General features: G+C 33.7%; 1 protein-coding gene across 1 annotated transcript in view; it reads right to left on the reverse strand.

Moving 5' to 3' along the window:
* Positions 1-17,858, reverse strand: part of LOC129799237 (transforming growth factor-beta-induced protein ig-h3) — a 31,784-nt gene extending 13,926 nt beyond the window's left edge. The window contains exons 1-4 of the mRNA XM_055842953.1: positions 17,413-17,858; positions 17,099-17,325; positions 14,568-14,775; positions 4,314-4,436 (exon numbers count right to left, since the gene is read on the reverse strand). Coding sequence (XP_055698928.1) covers positions 4,314-4,436; positions 14,568-14,775; positions 17,099-17,325; positions 17,413-17,489 — 635 coding nt within the window. The 5' untranslated portion in view covers positions 17,490-17,858. The remainder of the gene's footprint in view (positions 1-4,313; positions 4,437-14,567; positions 14,776-17,098; positions 17,326-17,412) is intronic.
* Between the last annotated feature and the right edge of the window lie 4,569 nt (positions 17,859-22,427).

Raw genomic sequence — 22,427 nt, forward strand, 5'->3', positions numbered from 1 at the left:
TTCGAAAATATTGTGATAGATTTGATCGCATTTTGGGATTGATTCTATCCCATTGTGAGATTGAAATGGCTCCAATCACATTTGGTGATTGAATCCATCCCATTATGCGATTGAATTTTCGAAAATATTTCGAATAGATTTATCCCACAATGCGATCAATTTTATACCATAATGCGATCAAATATATCGCATCATGGGATTGATTTTATCGCATTTTCAGATTGATTCTATCGCATTACAGGATTGTTTTTATCGCATTATGGGATTGTTTTTATCCCATTTTGGGATTGTTTTTATTCCAAAATGCTATTGAATCTATCCCAAAATGTGATTGATTTTATCACATCGTGAGATTGATTCTATCGCATTATGGGATTGTTTTTATCGCATTATGGGATTGTTTTTTATCACATTATGGTATTGTTTTTATCCCATTATGGGATTGTTTTTATCGCATTATGGGATTGTTTTTATCCCATTTTGGGATTGTTTTTATCGCATAATGGAATTGTTTTTATCTCATTTTGGGATTGTTTTTATTCCAAAATGCTATTGAATCTATCCCAAAATGTGATTGATTTTATCACATCGTGAGATTGATTCTATCGCATTATGGGATTGTTTTTATCGCATCTTGGGATTGTTTTTATCACATTATGGTATTGTTTTTATCCCATTATGGGATTGTTTTTTATCACATTATGGGATTGTTTTTATCCCATTTTATGATTGTTTTTATCCCACTTTGGGATTATTTTTATCACATTATGGGATTGTTTTTATCGCATTTTAAGATTGTTTTTATCGTATTCTGGGATTGTTTTTAAGGTATTCCGATATATATTTTATCCCATTTTGGTATTGATTTCATCCCATTTTGCTATTGATTTCTGCTATGTTCATCCAGCCAGGCATTCACATTTTTTCGCTCCGGCCAGGATTCGATCTCACAACTTCTTGGCATATCTCCACTTTTGGGTCGACGATCTTACCAATTGCGCCACCAGACGACTTGACTCCCAGGGCTAATAGTTTCTAATTTTATTTTATTTAATTGATTTTTAGAAATCCACATTTTAGGAACAAATGGGATTGTTTTCATCGCATTTTGAGATGGAATTTTAGAAACCAGTGCGATTGAATTTATCCCATAATGTGATTGATTTTTGGAAATCCACAATTTAGGAACAAATGGGATTGTTTTCACCCCATCTTGAGATTGACTTTATCGCACTATGCGATTGAATTTATCCCACAATGCGATTGAATCTATCCCACAATGCGATTGTTTTTATCGCATTTTGGGATTGTTTTTATCGCATTTTGGGATTGTTTTTATCACATTATGGGATTGAATCCATCCCACAATGCGATTATTTTTATCGCATTTTGGGATTGTTTTTATCGCATTTTGGGATTGTTTTTATCACATTATGGGATTGAATCTATCCCACAATGCGATTATTTTTATCGCATTTTGGGATTGTTTTTATCGCATTTTGGGATTGTTTTTATCACATTATGGGATTGAATCCATCCCACAATGCGATTATTTTTATCGCATTTTGGGATTGTTTTTATCGCATTTTGGGATTGTTTTTATCGCATTTTGGGATTGTTTTTATCACATTATGGGATTGAATCCATCCCACAATGCGATTATTTTTATCGCATTTTGGGATTGTTTTTATCGCATTATGGGATTGTTTTTATCACATTATGGGATTGAATCTATCCCACAATGCGATTATTTTTATCGCATTTTGGGATTGTTTTTATCGCATTTTGGGATTGTTTTTATCACATTATGGGATTGAATCCATCCCACAATGCGATTATTTTTATCGCATTTTGGGATTGTTTTTATCGCATTTTGGGATTGTTTTTATCACATTATGGGATTGAATCCATCCCACAATGCGATTATTTTTATCGCATTTTGGGATTGTTTTTATCGCATTTTGGGATTGTTTTTATCACAATATGGGATTGAACCTATCCCACAATGCGATTGTTTTTTCGCATTTTGGGCTACTTTTTATCGCATTATGGGATTGTTTTTATCACATTTTGGGATTGAATCCATCCCACAATGCGATTGTTTTTATCGCATTTTGGGATTGTTTTTATCGCATTTTGGGATTGTTTTTATCACATTATATGATTGAATCTATCCCACAATGCGATTGTTTTTATCGCATTTTGGAATTGTTTTTATCACATTATGGGATTGAATCTATACCACAATATGATTGCATCTATCCCACAATGCGATTATTTTTATCGCTTTTTGTGATTGTTTTCATCGCATTATGGGATTGATTCTATCGCATTATCAGATTGCTTTCTTCCCACAATGTGATTGAATCTATCCCGCATTGTGCAACAATCCCATAATGCGATAAAAACTAACCCAAAATGCGGTAAAACAATCCTAAAATGCGTTAACACCAATCGCATTGTGGGATAGATTCAATCACATTGTGGGATAGACTCAATCCCATAATGTGATAAAAACAATCCCAAAATGTGATAAAAATAATCCCAAAATGCGATAAAACCAATCGTATTGTGGGATAGATTCAATCCCATAATGTGATAAAAACAATCCCAAGATGCGATAAAAACGATCCCAAAATGCGATAAAAACAATCGCATTGTGGGATAAATTTAATCACATTGTGGGATAGATTCAATCACATTGTGGGATAAAAACAATCCCATAATGCGATAAAAAGTAACCCTAAAATGCGATAAAAACAATCGCATTGTGGGATAGATTCAATCACATTGTGGGATATATTCAATCCCATAATGTGATAAAAACAATCCCAAAATGCGATAAAAATAATCCAAAAATGCGATAAATACAATCGTATTGTGGGATAGATTCAATCCCATAATGTGATAAAAACAATCCCAAGATGCGATAAAAACGATCCCAAAATGCGATAGAAACAATCGCATTGTGGGATAAATTTAATCACATTGTGGGATAGATTCAATCACATTGTGTGATAAAAACAATCCCATAATGCGATAAAAAGTAACCCAAAATGTGACAAAAACAATTCCAAAATGCGATAAAAACAATCGCATTGTGGGATAGATTCAATCACATTGTGGGATATATTCAATCCCATAATGTGATAAAAACAATCCCAAAATGCGATAAAAATAATCCAAAAATGCGATAAATACAATCGTATTGTGGGATAGATTCAATCCCATAATGTGATAAAAACAATCCCAAGATGCGATAAAAACGATCCCAAAATGCGATAGAAACAATCGCATTGTGGGATAAATTTAATCACATTGTGGGATAGATTCAATCACATTGTGTGATAAAAACAATCCCATAATGCGATAAAAAGTAACCCAAAATGTGACAAAAACAATTCCAAAATGCGATAAAAACAATCGCATTGTGGGATAGATTCAATCACATTGTGGGATAAGTTCAATCGCATAGTGCGATGAAGTCAATCTCAAGATGGGATGAAAACAATCCCATTTGTTCCTAAATTGTAGATTTCCAAAAATCAATCACATTATGGGATAAATTCAATCGCACTGGTTTCTAAAATTCCATCTCAAAATGCGATGAAAACAATCCCATTTGTTCCTAAAATGTGGATTTCTAAAAATCAATCACATTAGGGGATAAAATCAATCACATTGTTTCTAAAATTCAATCCCATTTCTCCTGGATTCAAGAAATTTTAGGATATTTTTGAGATAAAAATCGTGGGATTGAAACAATCCCATGGGGATTGAATCTGGATACTTGGAAATTTCTCTGCGTGTAGAAATAAAAGAACGAAGAAAAATGTAGGTGAGGTACGAGAACATAAATTGGAGGTGGAGCTTGATAAAGCTCCACCCACTTGTAATTTCCTACCCAAAAGCCATTCATATTTATCCGTTGTTTTGTAAAATTGTTGAAAGTATTAAAATATGCAAGATATTTAAAAATTGTATCTATAAAGTCATCGTAAGTTCTGTTCTTTCTAGAAGACCTTCTCTAAAGGGCGTGGCCTATATTTTTATAGACAGAAACCTAGCTACAATGCCCAAGATCGCTTTCGATTTACTTAGATAATGTTGTATCATTTCGCAACACATTAAAAATACAAAACAAATAACTGCTACTTGTTCACAATTCCTGAAATGGGCGTGTCCTAAAATTATTTCCTAATAAACCTTGTTCAAGGATATCAATACTATCTTCATGGAAGATATTTCTTTAATTTCCAAGTTACCCTAATCTGCTGTTATGCCGAATCAGGAAATTGCTTAAAATTACTCACATAGTTTTGCAGACATGCTTGTTGGGCTTCTCCACGCACGACTCAAAGTTCAGTGACAATCCAGAGAGCATTTCTCTGTCCCATTCCTCAACATCTTCCTCCTTCTCTGTGCATACATTGGGTCTGCAAAGAAGACGCAACTTATGGCACTTATTTTTTTCCTCATCAAACAAATGGAATGTGAATGACTTGGTGACTTAATGACTTGGTTTGCTCACTCTCGAATTTTCCTCGCATACAAAAAATTCCAAAACAATGATGTTCGAAGAAAATACTTTAATGCACATACTGACACCTAAATAACCCCTGATAAGGCTTTTAACTACGAAAATGATGAGAGAAAAATCCACTTTAATGCTTTTATCAGTCAACTTTTCAGTGACCTTTTTCGAGTTTGGGATTCACAGAAAGTTCCAGACTCCGTGAAATTATCAAGACTACAAAAAAAATGATTCGCTAAATATCAGTTTGATTGTAAAAAAAATCGAGGGTAATTATCTAGCTTCTAGGAAGAGAAAGAGATTAAAATAATTAAATTGAGATTCTTTCTCTTCGCAGAAAATATAGATTTTTTGGATTTGATCGTTGATTTTTAAACGTCGCGTTGTTAGAATTTGAATTAAAGTCCTTGACTGCAGCGCCCCTTGAGACTCATCCCATAACCTTTAGTGTTCTAAAAAGTTATTGAATTAGAAATTGGAAGAATTAGAAACTGAAAATCTCTAGTGATACTTTCCCATCAAACCTTTGATTTCATTTTAACAAAATTATATGGATTTCCTTCCGCTGCTGAACACAAAGTTCAGTGAAAAGTGTTCTCAATCGACGAATGAGTCGGATGAGAAAATCAAGGTAATGGGTACAGGTGAAATGTGAAATCTCATCAGTGAACGTGGAAGCGTGAAATTGACTCAAGCGATTGACAAAGTGGTGACAATGAGTTGGTAATTCTCGTGGAGAAATATTTACTTCTTAATCTCGTGCTCCAGAGTAAGGGAACGTTCATGATCATCCAATGTGCTTGTGGAATAAAAAGTTGCAAGAGTGCTTAACGGTAAATACGCGAATGTCTCTGACCCGGGAATAAGACAAAGAAGAAGTGCGATCTTCCGTGAGATCAACTGATCAACCGTATGATCAGCTTCCCGGCTGATCAGTGTCATTGGTTTATATGCTTAAGCAAAAATTTAACTAGATCATTAAAATACTTCTCTAGAATTTTCTTCCATTATTTTTCAAAAAAAAAATTAAAATGATATATTTTGAAATCAGAACGATGGATTTTCAAGCACGGCCCCGTTTTGGAACGGTTTTGGATTGACTTACAACTTATCAAAAAGTAGTTATAAAAAAAAATAATTGAAAAAGAGAGAAAAACAAAGATTTAAGACTAATATTTTTTAAGTACTCTGGCATAGATAGTAGGGATAGTATCCCAGGAGCAAGCTAATCATTAGTAGCAGTAGATCTCCTAGTAAAATACTCAAGTAACCAAGAAAACGAGTTTTATTTAAAAAAGATTATTAAAAAAAATATATATTTTGGTTAAAATCACTTTGTGATCAATTAATTTAACAAATTTTGTTGAATAAATAAATACATTCTAAAACATAGGGGAAAGTGGTCTGCCTTTGAATGCATCCAGCCTTTGAATGTTTCAATTTTTCTCTTATTTCTCAAAGCAAAAATTCAATTTTGTGAACTATAATACTATTAACTATTTTCTATTAACTATTATTTAGTTTTGGGTAATAAGAGAAAAATAGAAGCATTCAAAGGCCGCCGCATTCAAAGACAGGCCACTTTCCCTTATTTATTTTATTGTATGATTTTGTCTTAATTTTCAGTAGTGATTTAGTGATATTTAATACTTGAAAACCCAAGTAGCAAAATAAAGTCAGCATATCGTCATTTCAGCCATATGGTCTTAGTAAATAATTGGACACCTAGATGACATCCTTTCGAAGTGGGAAATAACCTCCATGTTATAATGAGGTAATAGTTACTCAAAAATTACCATTTGGGCTGTAAGCTCAATTGTACGCACGATAACACTGTTAAATCTCTCAATTCCAAGAGTTTTCGATTGAAGTGCACAACGCAATTGGTCCAGATCGTATTCGAGGTCAAACGGAAATTGTAACCTCACTAACTCAATAGGTAAAGCACTAGTCTAAATAACAAGAGGACCTTATTTCAGTTCAGCATTGAATTTACATACAGCTAGCATACTATCGAGAGAACTCTTTAGTAATTATCGAAATTGAAAAACACTTACATTTACGAAAATTTTACATAAAAAAAAGTGTTAAACGTGTAAACATAGCTTTCGAAAGACTGATATTATATTTTTCATCAGTTCTGATGTAACTATTTCAGGTAAAAATAATGTAATATGAGGGTAAGAGAGTTTCTAAAGCGCAGTAATATCTTAAGTCATTCCAGTGCAGTGACGTGGGAATTACCTTTATTTCAGGTAAATTATAAAATAAAGTGCATGGTGCCCACTAAGCAAAATAGCTGTCTTATAGAACCAAGACTTTGACAAATCTTTTAATGCACCTTTGACGTATCATTTAACACAATCAATGGCATAATAACTTTCTATAGTAAAAAAAATCGTTTTTATTTTAAAACACCATGGTCAAAACGCTACCAGAACTTCAAACGTTCAAACGGTTCTTGCACACCCCTGTCCTAGTGATAGGCAAAGATGCATAGGGGGAAGTAGGGTACCTTTAAAAATGGGGTACCTTTGAAATTGGTAATTTTCATCTATTTTTAAATAACATTAAGCCTTATCGTGATATAATTTAGCTTCTAAATCTGTTTGTCCAGCTAAATTATATCACGATAACGCTCAATTTTATTTAAAAATAGGTGAAAAATCCCAATTTCAAAGGTTTCCCACTTTCAAAGGTGCCCGACTTCCCACTAGATGTGTGTGCATAATCCCTTTTATACATAATCCCGAGACCCTCTGTATCTAAAACGTAGAACTACCCCTGGTGATTCGAGGAACGTGTGAATTACTCCTTTATGACCTAATTATTACTCTTTCCAGACTAAATGATGAAGTATAGTCATTACCTGAGTCACTTTTTGACTGTCTTAGAAGAAATAGGTGGTCAGGGTGGTTAGTCTGTTGATCGAGATCACCTCTAGTTGAGGTTGATTGTTTAGTGATTGTTATCATTGGCAAAAGCAGGGGAATAACCAGAAGAGGGTTGTGAGACAAATATGCCCCACAATGACTCTAAATTGAGGAAATGGTTTAATGGGTGTCACTCTGGGTTGAATTAGGAGTGACGCATCATTTTCGAGTGCTCAACTTTGAAGTCATCGTGCATCACAATTTCTAATGCAGAGACCCAAGAGGAAAATCTCCGTGATTAGAGACACTCTTTCGAGGTCACAGAAAATCACACAAGCGTGCAATTGATTCATTTGCATCCCAAGGAAAATTTTCTTCCAAAAAGCCCATTCTTTCAGTTCTTTGTAGGTCTCTGTCGCGCGATCTCTTCACACCCAAAATTGTCTTTGTTGGACCAAGTCTGAGGTGTTCATTGTCTCTTTTGTCTTCAAAATAAGATGGAAACTTTGCACTTAATTTGTCTTGATTATCTTTGAAGAGGTAGAAAAGAGAGAAACTTCATCATTATCGCCGATCGTAATATTTGAAATTATTGATTTTCTACGAAACACTTTCGCGTATTTTTTTTTTATTTCTTTTCTTAATAAATAATTTCACTTGAAGGCACTTCTTTTCGGTGGAGATGTCTGTTAGAGGCCAATGCAATTCACGGTGATTTGCTGCCAAACAAGCATTTTTTTCCTTAATTTTAGCTGTTCCATTCCTTGTGATCGCAAATTGATGGATCTTACGAAATACTTTTCAGCACGCTATTATTGGCAATTTTGATTCAATTATCCCTGGGAGCATTTTTTGCTATAAAAATTCTAAATCTGCGAAGATTCAACAACGGATAATAGCTCTATTGGCACTTGTATTCATTGTTAAATACTTCAAATTCTTTCACAATATCTCAACAAAATACCCATTTAATAGCGATTAGGGAGTTGAACGGTTGTTTTCTGATCGTAAAAGCTCTTCCTATTTTGCAATACAATTTTTCTATTTCTCAAAAAACACCTTATCAGCACATCAGCAGACGATCAAGTGAAGGAAATTGAACAAAAAAACAGTTTAATATCACTTTAATAAGCATTTCCGCGACCAAATTGAAAGTCAATCCATTAAAATCATGAAAAATTTTTGCAACTTCTTGCAAAATTCATAGTTTTACATGCTTTGGCTGAATAAATCGTGGCATTTGAAACCCTAAAGAGGTAATTATATGCTGCACAAGACATGCAATTTTTTAAGCTCTTGAAATATTTTGTGCAGAGTAATTATTTCTTTGAGTGAATTAATTCAAGTCTTGGGTTAAGTGCTTTTTACTGTTACAGTCATTCATCATTTGGGGCTCTTTCACTTTGGGAAAATACAAATTTTTGGATGGAATTAGAGGTTTTGCAGTAGAAACGGGCTTTTAAGAATAAGCGAGGTTCGCGGAAGCGCCTATAGTGGCGCTGATGTCACAAAAGAGTTCATTTGAATCACTAACGGCCCATTTAAAGAGCGATTTCATTAAGTTTCTTGGGAATGAAATTAATTGGTCTTATTTTTATTCTTTAGAAAATATTTAGAATCTGTAGACCTAGGTGATACTAAATAATACTGCAAAATTTGAAGATATAAGGGAACTATAAAACATTTTTGGTAGGCTTTCAATTTCGTCCATTTCCTTTGTTTCTCAAAATTCCTTGATTTTTTAGTTTTAATCGTTCTGATAAAAAAATGTCGCCTCTACGAACGAGATGATATGGATTCATGCACCCTCCTCATGCCAAATGATAGCCTCATGCTACTGGTTTTTCATTTTTCTCTCTTAAGTTTATTTATTAATTGCATAATTGTACTGCAAACTACTAGATTGTATGACTGGCATATACGGTATATTGAACCAGGGCTTCTGTCGTTTACCTGGGGAGGCCGGTAATGGTAAGGCGGCAACAGACTCAGGTTACAGAGTCGGAATAAAAATTTATTTATCTATAATCCCCAAGAAGAGTTCCGGAAGGGCAAAGAACTACGACAGTCAGGTTGTCCGAAATATCATCCAAAGCAATGTATATATTTTTATTTATTTAAAAATATATTAAGAGTAATTTTAGAGAAACCAAAGACGATAATCTATTGACAAGATTCCATACAAAACTCCTGTTAAGAAAGTTTCAAGAAATTTCAATAAGTTATGTACCTATTAAAAATATTAGTTTGCAAAAGTTTGTATTTTTTAGAAAACATTCATCCTAATACGATCACTTGACGAGCATTTCATTGTTCTGTTATAAACATTTGTTCGTACATTTTTGTTTGTCTGCAAAACTTTACGAACAAATGACATAATTTTACGAACGATGTTTCTTTGTTCTTAATTTTTTCGTAAATACATTGAAAGAGGTACGTAACATTCTATCATTTGTTCGTAAACTTTTGTCAGATAAACAAAAATGTACGAAACTAATGTCTATAAAATAATAAGAAAAAGCTAGTGATAAGCCTAGATCAGCTTATTGTAGGTGAGATTCTTAACGTGAGCGAACTCGGAAATAACAAATGACAAAATTTTACGAATCTTCTTCTTTGTTTACAAACATTTAGAAGTAAATGTTTGTAAAAAGAAATAGAAAATGCTCGTCATGTTTGCATGTTACAAACAATGTTTGTGAAAATTACAAATTTTACAAACTTTTTAATGAGTTATACAAAATAGTATTTTGTAAGTCTCCAGGCAATGAAAATTCACAAACAATTACAAACAATGTTACAATTTTTTCTGTGTAGAAAGACAGCTCAAAAATATTAAAAAGCAATCTGAGGACTACCTATAGTTTTTTAATTTAAAATTTTTGAACCTTATTTAGGCTTTTTGTCACTGAAATAGTTTTTCAGTTACATAGAAAATTTTAAAGTTTTCATTGGTGCAATAAAGTGTGACAGTTTTTCTATTTTTGTCGAGACACAATTGGGAACATTATAACAGAAAAATTAGCAAATTTTAACATAAATCACTAGAAGGATTTGACAAGATACAGAACAGGGTACTGGGTACTGTGGGTGCATTTTGAGATACTCACATTTAAAATAAAGCAAGAAAAACATTAATTAAATAGTTATTAATTAAAATTGGAACAGAAATACTTTCAATATATATTGCACTTTTTGTTATTTCGTTTTAAGGAGTGTTGCTTGAAACGTTGTAGACAGTTTATCGTCTTTATTTTCTCTAAATGAATAAAAATGTAGGCATAGCTTTGGTGGCCTATTTCGGCCATCTTCATTCTCATAGTTTCTTTTTCTTCCGGAATTTTTCTAAAGTCTTTTTCACATCATCTCGTACGTCGAAGCGACATTTTTTGTTATTTTTTGCACTGTATCATCTCTAGAATATGCAAAAACTAAAAGTTCATGGAAATTTAAGGAACAGAAACAGTGACCGAAATTGCAAGCCGGCCGGAATTTGGTACCCTTACCCTATTTGATTTTTATGGGGTGTTATATGGAAAATTTTAGATTTAAAAGCTTGGAAGAATTGCTGGGACCTCTAATAGAACGACACTTAACTAACATAAAACACTTCAATGAAAATATAGTTAATAGTCACGCTTTATTAAAATAATAGCGGTTTCATTACACTCGCTCAGTAAAATTTTAATGCGATTTATATTAATTGCCTCTAATAAGCGTTCAAATGTGTGATTTGTATCTTTGAAATTTTTAATACTAAGAGTTTGATCTATTTTTTGATATAAGGCAGACTTAGCCCACAAAAATTGGTTTAAATTGATTGATAGCATAATGGTGCTACTCCAATGTGAAATGAAAAGGGGTAATCTCTCTACTGAATACTTTTTTTTAGCACATGACTGTTCTCAAATGCTTCTGCATTATCGACTTTTCTTTCTGTTGGTTCCTGTCTTGCCTGTTGTCCCTAGTTCTCTGCGTGTTCTCAAACCACCAAACAGTCTCGTGACCGTGACATCAACAAACACAAAGAAAAATCGATTACGTAAAAACGTGGACTTATGTCAACCGTTTCTTCAGGACAAGGATCCCCATAGTATCTATAAATTCATATAGGGCTCGTCCTCTGAAGTCTAATATCTATTTTTTTTTTAAATTTCAATGTTTACAACTACCCCGTGTTTACTATTACCCCATTTTTCCCTAGGTACCTATATAACCGACACCAGAGGCGCTGTACCCTTATATATGTAGGAATACGTAAAAATGTTGCATCTTTAGCAACTTTTATGCCTCCGGCATACCTTTTAGATCAGTAAAATTTCACGAAATTAAAATTCGCGTCCCTTTTTTCTCAAAAAAATTAGGTCCCACTTTTTTGTGTTCAAAATTGGACTGAACTAAATTTAGTTTGGTATGATGTTCAAAAAAAGAAGAAGAGTACAAAAGAGTAGGACAGACATATAGAAGAGTTTTGAGAAAGAAAAGGATGTGAATTTTGACTTTACGAAATTTTCCTGATCTAAAACGTTAAATATCTTTTGCAAAATCGAGCACTCAGCCAAATAGAGACAACTAAAGACAAAAGTCAAGATCAAAGATCATTAAAAAAATTCTTCTTGAAGTCCTTCAATCATTTTCCAAAATAAAAAGAAAGGTGTACAAGGCACTGAAAATTATGCAAATGAGAAGATCCCTGATCTTACAATTGCTGCCAAGAGGAAGATCACGCAAAGATCAAATAATTGAATACCCAAAAACTTATACAATCTCCCTTGAATGTGTATTATCTCTATTATTATAGTAGTCTGAAGTCTAAAGTGATACCAGAGGATCCCCTGATCTTAGAACGTTCGAAAGAGCAGTGCAAGATCACGTAGAGATCGTGAAGATCACCTTTTTTTTCAAATGCAAATTGGCCCTGGAAGACTTCACACCGTTGGTTGGTTGAATAAAAAAAACTGAACTCTATCTCCCACATAAACTGAATTTTCTCTTTGTGCCCACCAGCAAACAAAAGAGAGTTTCCCTCCCAAACTTGTGCGCAATTCCTCAAGAGTTGGAATAACAAAAAAAAAATGCTGATGGCATCTGATGTAATTGCTGACTTTTCATGAATTATTCTATCAAATTCAATTGAATAAGTGTCTCTCGACCAGCCACGCATTTTGCACTGATCTGGAACATTCTGCTGGGGACTGTATTCCAGGGGAAGTATGCTCAAATGATAATACTTGAGTGATAGAGAGCCGGGTGAGGATTTATGAGGTGATGTGGGCAAAAGCAAAGCACCATGACCCGATCTTTCCGCCATAGAGTCACATCCACCAGAGCGAAATTGCGACATAATCATCAATTTGAATTTGGAATTGAGTAAAAATTCAAACGAATAATTCAATGTCGACGAAGAATTCAAGCAATTTAAGCGCATGGGGACATTCATTCCAGCAATTCAATAAAGTCTCCACTCTCTTGCAACTAATTAATTGTCTGAACAACACTTTTGTCTTCCTTTTAGCTCGAAAAGGTCATGAAATTGCTTGTGATCTTCGCACAAGAAATCGTGTCATGTCAAAAAAAGACCCAAAAGATCGCGATCCCTGTCCAGTTGAGGGTCTTGCAGTGGCATTTTTCTAAATTATTATTGCACTAACTCGATGAGGAGAGTATATTATAATATTATAATTCCATTTAATTTATTTTAAGCAATTCTATCTCATCGATTTGAGAATCAGGCGCAAATTGAAAAATCAAAAAACACGTTTTATTTCATTAAAAAACATTTGATATCCTTAATATAAACTACTTAATTAAGGACTTTAACAAAGGACCTAATTAAGTACTTAGTGTTAAGGCTGAATCATGCGATATTTGACTGCCACAAAGCGCAGATCTTACTCTCATTTTTTTTTTAAAAATATTTTTAAGGTAGTTTGACGTTCTACAACTGATCAAAATTAAGTTATTGAGTTAAGAACTTACTAAATACTTAATAAGTACTTAATGAATTATCAAGGAAGAATTGCTTCATTATTCCTTAATTATGAAATATTGTTAACTAAAAGGATACATATTTAAAGGCAATTTTGTCTTGAAGATCAATTTTCTTACAACATAACCCCAAATATCTTGAATGTGTATTGACCGATTTTGACTACAGTAGACTCTCACTCAATCGGCTCTTTTTCAATCGGGCACAAAGTTTTGTTGGCAATTTTCACGTTTGATTTTAAAGCAAATTTGCTCAAATTCGCTGTAGTTCTTCCTATTTTATCGTGATTCTTTATAATTGAGCACTTTTTATGGAATTTACAAAGGCTTTGACGCCCAAATCTATTGATAAACTGGATGGCATTTTACCCCAAATGCCCAATTGAGAGAGAGTCTACTGTATTTTAAATGAATTTCTTTTATTTTCCAAGAAGACCCGGAGAAGTAGATATTTATTAACCTATTGGAGTAAGTTTGTATTCATTTGAAAGGTCTTTGAACCTATAAATATTTCAATCGGTTCTAATCGGTAATTAACCGATATCAAATCGATGAAAAACCAATGGATTTTATATCCATTTCTTTACTTTTACGCTATTTTGAACGTGTTCTAAGTTATTAGATATCGGTTTTAAAACATTAAGTTTAGAACATTGAAAAAATTTATGTACATCCCAATAATTAAAGCAAAACCAATTTAAAAGTTATATAAACTAAAGCATGACTTCAAGCATTCCGCAAAAACTGGGATACTCTGTCTTCATCCAAGTGATCTTCCCATGAAGATCATCCTCGCGATCGTTAAGCTGGTACTTTTGGGCGGTTTTAACAGTTTTTTATTCATCTTGTAGAAATGTTAAATGAAACAATGAAATTATTGAGCAAAAACAAAGTCTTGAAACCCCTTCTCACGGTCTATTTGGACACATGATCGAGAGATTATTCACCAAAACTAAACACAAAAACTCACTCAATGGCACTTTTGAAAGAAAAATCAACCAAAATAATTAAATTTCTCCTCATCTTCACCAAGAAATGGAACAAAACCTCAACATTGTTGTTAGTCTTGAGACGGAAAAGATGCCATTGCACAACATATTGATCGCGATGCGCTTGTGATTATGCATGAGGAAATGAAATGTGCATAAATTTGCAAATGATGAGTGACTCACCCTCTCCACCAGAGTCCAAGCTGAGGGGTGTTGAAATTGAAGCCGGGGAAGAAGTTGTTGAATCCCGGGAAATTGCTGAAAGTGTGCTGGAAGAGAGTATCTCCGAAGCCGGCACCAAAAGAGGGATAGGCCTGCACGGGAGGACGATTGTCAATCTGAACTTGAGTATCATCAGGATTGCCAATTGATCCACTGATGAACTCAACATCTGCAAAGATAAATTCCAAGACGGATTCAAATGTAATGGCCAGTTCAGACCCGGAAGTTTAGTCACATAACCAAGTATATTTCAATATACACATTTTTTAATCAGTTTTCAGACCAAAATTTACACCAAAATATCAGCCTGGAAAAACTGAAATAATGGGCCCTATTTTCTTTTGCTTATTATAACCATTTAATAAGTTTTAGGTTATGTTAAACCTAACCTCCAAAATCCAAGAGGCATTGTATTTGACAGAATAAGTTTATTCTGCCTGGTATAGATTTTTATCAATTTTTATTTATCAAAAAAAAAGTTATCCGAGAAAGTTTTTTTGATCTTAAATGTGTAAAATTCTAACCTCAAAAATGAAAGAGATATTACAGGCTTTTAAAATGTATCAGAAGTTATTATTAGTTTTTAAAATTAGAAAGATTATATTCTTTAATCGTAGGTGAAATTTACATGATTTACTGTACTTGGAATCCTGCTGCTATGGGACTAGCAGATTTTTATGGATCAGATACTGCATAACCTCAATTTCTATTTCTAATAACCTTTTTGTTGAATAAGTGAATAAATCCAAATAAAAATTAAATTTGAACAATTAAAATCGCAACAGGGCCAATAGTTAGAGCCAACAGTTTGTGATTTTGAAAAGTGTCCCATTCAATTTAAATAACAAAAAATTCCATATTGGCAGTAACTTTACCTTATTTAGTTTAAAATTGATCAAAACTGACAGAAAAGATCTAGACAATATAGGTAAGCAATTATATTTCTTAGCTAATATCAGTTAAGGATAGACATAACCTAAAATTCACGAATTGTAATGTACAAAAAGTCCGGGTTTTCCTTAAAAACATACTATTTGTAACACTATAAATTCTCAAAATTATAATATTAGCAATAAAAATTATTAAAGGTTAATAAATTTCCATTATGTGGATGGTTAATGACTTTTCTATTAATTCACTATTCTAGGTTATGTTTATATTTTTAAAGCAAACGTCATTTTACAATGTAAGATTACCTCTATGTTATGTACAGAACCCGCTCTCTAATCCGGATCGGCGTAATACATTAACTCGACGGTTACATTTATAATCATTTTGAGGTTATGTATGCACGAGTATTCAGCAATGAAAATGAATTATCCTGTGATGTTTTTGTTTAATAAATGAAGTATAACAGCATAGAATTCTCTAATTATGTCTTTTTAATCTTTTTTAAAACTTTTATACTAATACTACAAAAAAAATCTCATATTATATTTTCGAGACGTAGAACAAATTCAAAAAATCCATCCGGATAACGAAGCGGACATCTGTTATATTGTCTCCCAATAATCAGAATTAAAAAGCGGGCACTGTAGTTTATTTTTAAAATTCCTACTTCTGATTTGTGAACTCTGAAAAATTTTTAATCACTTAAAAAAGTTATTCTTTAATTTAAGGTTATGTTTAACGTAATATCGAAACGCTAAAAACAAATGAGCAGAAAAAATTAAAAAAAAATCAAATTTACTCAGAATCAAAATTTCATTTTGAAAGCAGATCATATTTTATAACAACAAAAAATAGAAGATTTTTTGAGGTTACATTATTCAAAATAACCTAAAATTTTCGAATTAACGATATAGCTAAGCAAAGTGAGAGATCAAGCATTTTAAAGTCATCGAAGAAAAATTAACTTTTTGGTTTCTTTTTTTTTAATCTTTTAAAGACTTTTTAATATTTTTATATTCACATTTTCATATTTTTTACTAACCAAAAACAGACAAATATAGAAATTTCTCACAAGTTCTTAGGGGAAATTGAGTGATTCAATTTCGAAATCATTTGCAAATAATTCACAAAATAACCGATATAGTTTGTGTTCCAAGGCAAATTGAGGAAATAATAGAAAAGTTTCACATTAAAAAAGCATGTTTTCTAAATGGAAACCTCATGCAATTATCACACAATTTGCACTATAATGAATTAAGTTATTGAAAATTTGAAGTGCTTCAAGTAAAGATCATTTGGATAGATCATTTTTATTTGAAGAAAAATTTATGGATCGTTGTTTAGGTATTTCCTGTAATATGATCTTCAAAGAGTTATTTCAGGCATCCCAGCAAAAAGCCATGATTTATTAGATGCAAAATTCTTCCATGTGATCTCACGATGATCTTGCGATGATCTCGCATCTTGCGGAAGTTATTAACAATCTTGAGAACAATTGATCAATGTTCTTTCATATTCTCTAAAGAAGCTTTTCATTATGAAGATAGTGATTTTGACAAACTTTTAACAAAAAAAAAAGGAAGGATTAACTAGTAACTCACCAACGGGTTCAGAATCGCGATCAGGCTTGCCATCCATGGATTCTTCAGCCTTTACAGGGATGTGCTCAACAGCCGGCTGCCGTCCACCAAAAGGGCTACCATCGCGGAATTCAGGGCTCAACTGGTGAGGCCAGTAGAGACCCTGCGTTCCGGTGAAATCTAGCAATCCCGAGTGCCACTGGTTGAATCCATCGGCAAATCCAGGTGATGCAGCTCGAGCCACATCGCTGGGAAAGCACACAATTGAATTACTCTGGGTGGCTTTCACACCAAAAGATCACGTAATGATTAGAAAATGAACTGATGATACTAACTCAAACTCTTCACTGGCCACAAATGCAACGAGGAGACTGGCCAGAAGAAGCAGAGAAATTGAAGGGAAACGCTCCATATTTTTCCCTCGAAACAAACTTTTCACCTCTCACAAAAAAAACAACAATTCACACTCTTATGCTATCAGCTTTTCCTTCGGATTCACTTGAGATGCTACACACAATAATGCCACAATCTCACCAAACACTCCACTTGCAGCCTGTACTCTTGATCACTTGGCTGTATCGAGAAAGCAAAAGAAATTTAAAACACTTGAGCAAATGAAGAAGAACTATAACCAGTGTTGCCTCGACCAACTTCTGGGCTCAACTGCTTGGGACTCTGGGCCTGGAGCTCGTATTTATAATCACAGCTACACACTCACAGCTCTTTAGCGTTTGCTGATCCGCCTGGAGAATTCAGTGACAAGAACGATCGTTTGGCTGATCTCCTATCGCGATCGTTGTGTTATTTTGATTTATACCACAACATATGACGACTTCTGGCATCTTTTTTTATTGCTCGACCTCTACGGGGGCAGTTATATTAGTAATCCTTTGCTTTGATCGGTTCCTACATATCACAGATCATTGTTCTTACATCTACACGATATTCAAACCTTAAGCGGTCTTTAGACTAGACGTTTAGCCCAGTTCCCGAAGGTCTCAAAATCTTAAAATAAGGAGCAGTTTCATTGCTTTTTGAGACCCTAGGTCATTTATCTGTAATAATCCAATTCTAAGTTAAATTTTGCCAAAAATCGCAAAATTAATATAAAAAAAAATTAGAGCAGTTAAGCGATATAGCTAAGCCAAGAGCCTTGACAGATTTTAAGATTAGCCGAGACACTGCTTAGCATAATAATATTTGAAATAATGCTAAGGTCCTTGACAGACTTGAGGATTAGCCGAAAGACGGCTTAGCGTAATTTATTCGAAATAATGGTTAAACCACATTTCTTTCATTTTTCACTAAGCCGTCTCTTGACTTAAGTCCTAAGTGTGTTAAGGACCTTAGGCTAGCTTCAGACCTGAGACTTAGCCATATGGCTTAACTCCCCTAATTCCTAATCAGGCATGATTTTTTAGAAAATTGTTGTTTAGGTTTGGTTTATAAGGGCAAATGATTCATTAGATTTTGAAAAATCAATGAAATTTTTGTTATTTAGATTTTTGAGACCTTCGGGAACTGGGCTAAACCTTCAGTCTGAGGCTGGCATTACACTCAGTCCCGGCATTATGCACTTCGGGATTATGTACCAGACGGAATTATGCACATACAATAATGCAAATTTGCCTACCATTGGGAGTCAACACTGGTAAAAATAAAAGGGTCAAATTGACCCTTTTTAACAAAAATGGATCATATTTGGTCCTTTGAAAGGTTCACTTGAATCTATTGAAATTTTGTTTGCCACGACAAATTATGTTTTATCGTAAATTTATTACATTTCTCATATTTATCTCATCTGAGCAAACACCAAAGATGTCTTTTTCATAGTTTTTATTCGTTTATTCCGGAGTTAAATAGGCGTCAAAACAGTGACCCTTTTAAAAGATCATCGATGACCCTTTCATTTTTACCAGTGAATTTATGAAATCATTTTTAAAATATGCCTGAATGTATGCTATTTTGTGATGCAAAAAATTTGAAAACACTGTTCTTCTTTTTCAGAATAAAACTTTAATTTCTTTTATTAAGGTAAAATTTTTAAATATTCTAATCATTTATTGAAGAACTATGTCCAAAAAGTACTGTTTGTTTATGCATTTCTATTAAACAGTTGAATCTTTTTTATTGACTACTTTTACTCCGCGCGAAATTTGTTCTACGGCCGAATTATTTAAAAGAAAGCCCCTGTGAGTATGCAAATTTTCTCGATGCGGAATACCAATTGGGAGTTGTTTTCGGTCCCGAAAATATGCATAATCCCGGGACTGAGTGTATTAATTTCCATCATTTTCCACTAAGTCGTCTCTCGCCTTAAGTCGTAAGTGTCTCTAGGGCGTTATTAGATCTGAAGCCGGTATAAAGCTTAGCCATATGGCAAATTACTTAATTCCCTATCAGGCAAAATTCAAGATTTTCAATACCCTAGCTTCGAACTATTACTAACACGATATTCAACTATATTTGACACTACATCATTTGGATATCGAATGTGATAAGGCTGATGAATCAATTTAATAAATAAAAGAACCTCCACACAAATGTGAACAGAAGTCCTGAAATTAAACAAATCATCCTATATATATGTAATTAAATCTATTAGGACTCCCTTTCTTGTCCAAAAATTTTTCAAAAAGTTTGAGGTTATGTAAGCCATAACCTCAAAAATTCCAAACCTATGTGTTCAGGAGTATTTTTTACGTAAAAATTGTACTCCCCATCCCCAATACTGAGATAAATCTTTAAGACATAAATATTTTATTATTATATTTTTTAATTTAGACTTTTAACTTCGCTTTTAACCCTTTAAGGATGAGTGAGACACCGGTGTCCTAAAAAAAGACATTTTTTGACTATAGAAAGTTATTTTGTTCTCTATTGGGGTGTGCAATAACCGTTTGAAGTCACATAAGCGTCAAAATAAGTCTGTTCACGTAGCGTTTTGAACACTGACGCACAATTTTCATTTGACGTCTGTTCGGTTTCAAACAGTTCTTGATCACCTCTGCTCTAAATAGTTCAAAAAAGTAATTTTTATTTAAGAGGCACCGGTGTCCTATTAGGTGAGATTCTTAACAATCTCACCTACTATAATCCTAACAAAATTTCATGTCGTCCGATCGACCTCAAATTTGGCCAAAATGTGTTTCAGCACTTCCTGATCACGAATATATATGTGGCTAATTTACGTTCCCGGCCGGCCGGCCGGCCGGCCGGCCGCTCTTTGGAGCTTAATAGCTCCTAAACTAAAAAAGATATCGACTTGCGGTTTTCGGCAAAGGTTATATATCGGGTGAAAATTGCAACTTGGTGCATAGACCCCCCACCCCCCACCCCTCCTTCCGCCATTTTGAAGACCCCCCTTTTTTTGTTTTCTCAATAGCTCAGCCCCTATGGCATTCAGCGGGCTCAAATTTTAGTATGTTATAGCTGGGCCTTAGAGCTTTCCATCAATATCAAACTTAAGGTCCCCCGACCCCCCTGACCCGAGCTATAAGGGTCCAAAAAAAATTTCTTTAAATGGCCATAACTCCGGTTCTAATTGTCAGAATTTAAAAAGTGAGGGCTTTTTGGAAAGCTCTCGTGAAATGCCACTTCTCCTTCTAACATCGCAAGTTCATAAAACCACCGCTAGGGGCGCTTTTTTTGAAAAGAAAATTTTTAAATCTTAAAAGTTAAATAACTCAAAAATTCCATTGTGCATCGGGCTGAAAATTTAGTATGTTGTAGCCGTTGATTATACCTATCAAACAAAAAAAACCTTAAGTCGATCCATAACCCCTGACCCGAGCTATAAGGGGTCAAAGTTCGAACATTGACCGGCCTCTATCTCCGGTTCTAATTAACATAGCGACCTAAATTTTACCTTTTTGGTTTCGTCTCGATGAGCACTTTCAGATGGAAGTTCAAAAAGTCACCACAGGTGGCGCTGTGATAGCGTCAAAATTCATCGAAATTCAAAGTCACTTTTCTCAAAAACGGCATTGTGCAAGTTAATGAAATTTTAGTATGTTGTAGTCCAGTCTAGGACGTTTCCAAAATGGTGCGTATGTGCGCTGTGGTTTCAATAGAACCGGAGATATGAGGGGTCAAAGTTCACGAAATTCAAAAAATCATATCTCCGGTTCTATGTGACCGATTTTGATGAATGAGGGCTTAAACGAAAGATCTCACCAAATACTACAACTTTCTAAAATATTTGAACTTCGTGGGACCAACACCAGGGGCGCCACAGTCGAAAAACCAATTTCAATATCACATAACCTCAATTATCTCGACTGTCGCTGAACCGATTTTGATGATTACTTCAACATGATTGTAGAGGACATTTGTCTCTACATTTCGTCCATACATCATTTTCCGCTCAGACTACGCTATCACTCCGATTTTGCCGTTTAAGTGTGAAAAAATTGATTTTTCCCATAATAACGCTTTGAAATCACTCAGATGCCAATTTGACTGCCTCTACTCCACCGAGATACTTAAAATAGGGGTTTAAATGGAAAGTCCCACAAAATACAACAATTCTTTGATATAGTTGAAGTTCAACAAATGAACACTTGGGGCACTCTGGATGAAAAAACGAGTTAAGAAACAAAAAACCTTGCTTATCTTGGCTTCTGAGTAATCTATGAGTTCAAGTTCTACGGCAAAATTATAGAGAACATTCTGGTCTACATTTCACCCATATAACACTTTTCTGTCAGTTCATCCAAATCCTTGACATTTTGGTTCAAATACAAAACTTGTATAATTTCACGAATTTTATTCAAGATAACTGAATGGCGTCTCCCTACTTCAGCATCAAATCGAATTTGCATGCACTCCGAGTTAGCTCACGTTAAGAATCTCACCTACATAAGCCGGTTAGGATTATCTGTCCCTTTGTTCTTTAAGTTGAAATGTCACAAACATTACAATAATTAAGCTGAAGTGGAAATGTCGAACTTTTTAAGGTTTCCTTAATTTTTTAGGCTATTTGGTGGACTAGAACTATAATATTTCGAGCCTGAAAACATTAAACACGAAAATTTGTTGTTATGAAATAACGCCATTTTTGAAGTTATGTCATTCATAACCTCAAAATCAAAACAGATTAACTAAGAAGAGAATTAGGCTAGATAAGCTATTTTTCTTTTTGAAAAGATTAAAAATATCAATCTGCATATTCATATTCTTGTTTAAAACTGAGTATAAAAAAAATTCATTTTAGTTAAATTTGATATTAAGCACATCGTGTCGGCTGCAAACAAGACTATTGTATAAGTCGAAAAATGTATTCTCGTTTTGGGAGAGAGGTTTAACAGTTAAAGGTTTAAAGTTTAACAGCTAAGATTGATTTTGGATT

Source organism: Phlebotomus papatasi, chromosome 1 (genome assembly GCF_024763615.1).
Source record: "Phlebotomus papatasi isolate M1 chromosome 1, Ppap_2.1, whole genome shotgun sequence".
Taxonomy (NCBI): domain Eukaryota; kingdom Metazoa; phylum Arthropoda; class Insecta; order Diptera; family Psychodidae; genus Phlebotomus; species Phlebotomus papatasi.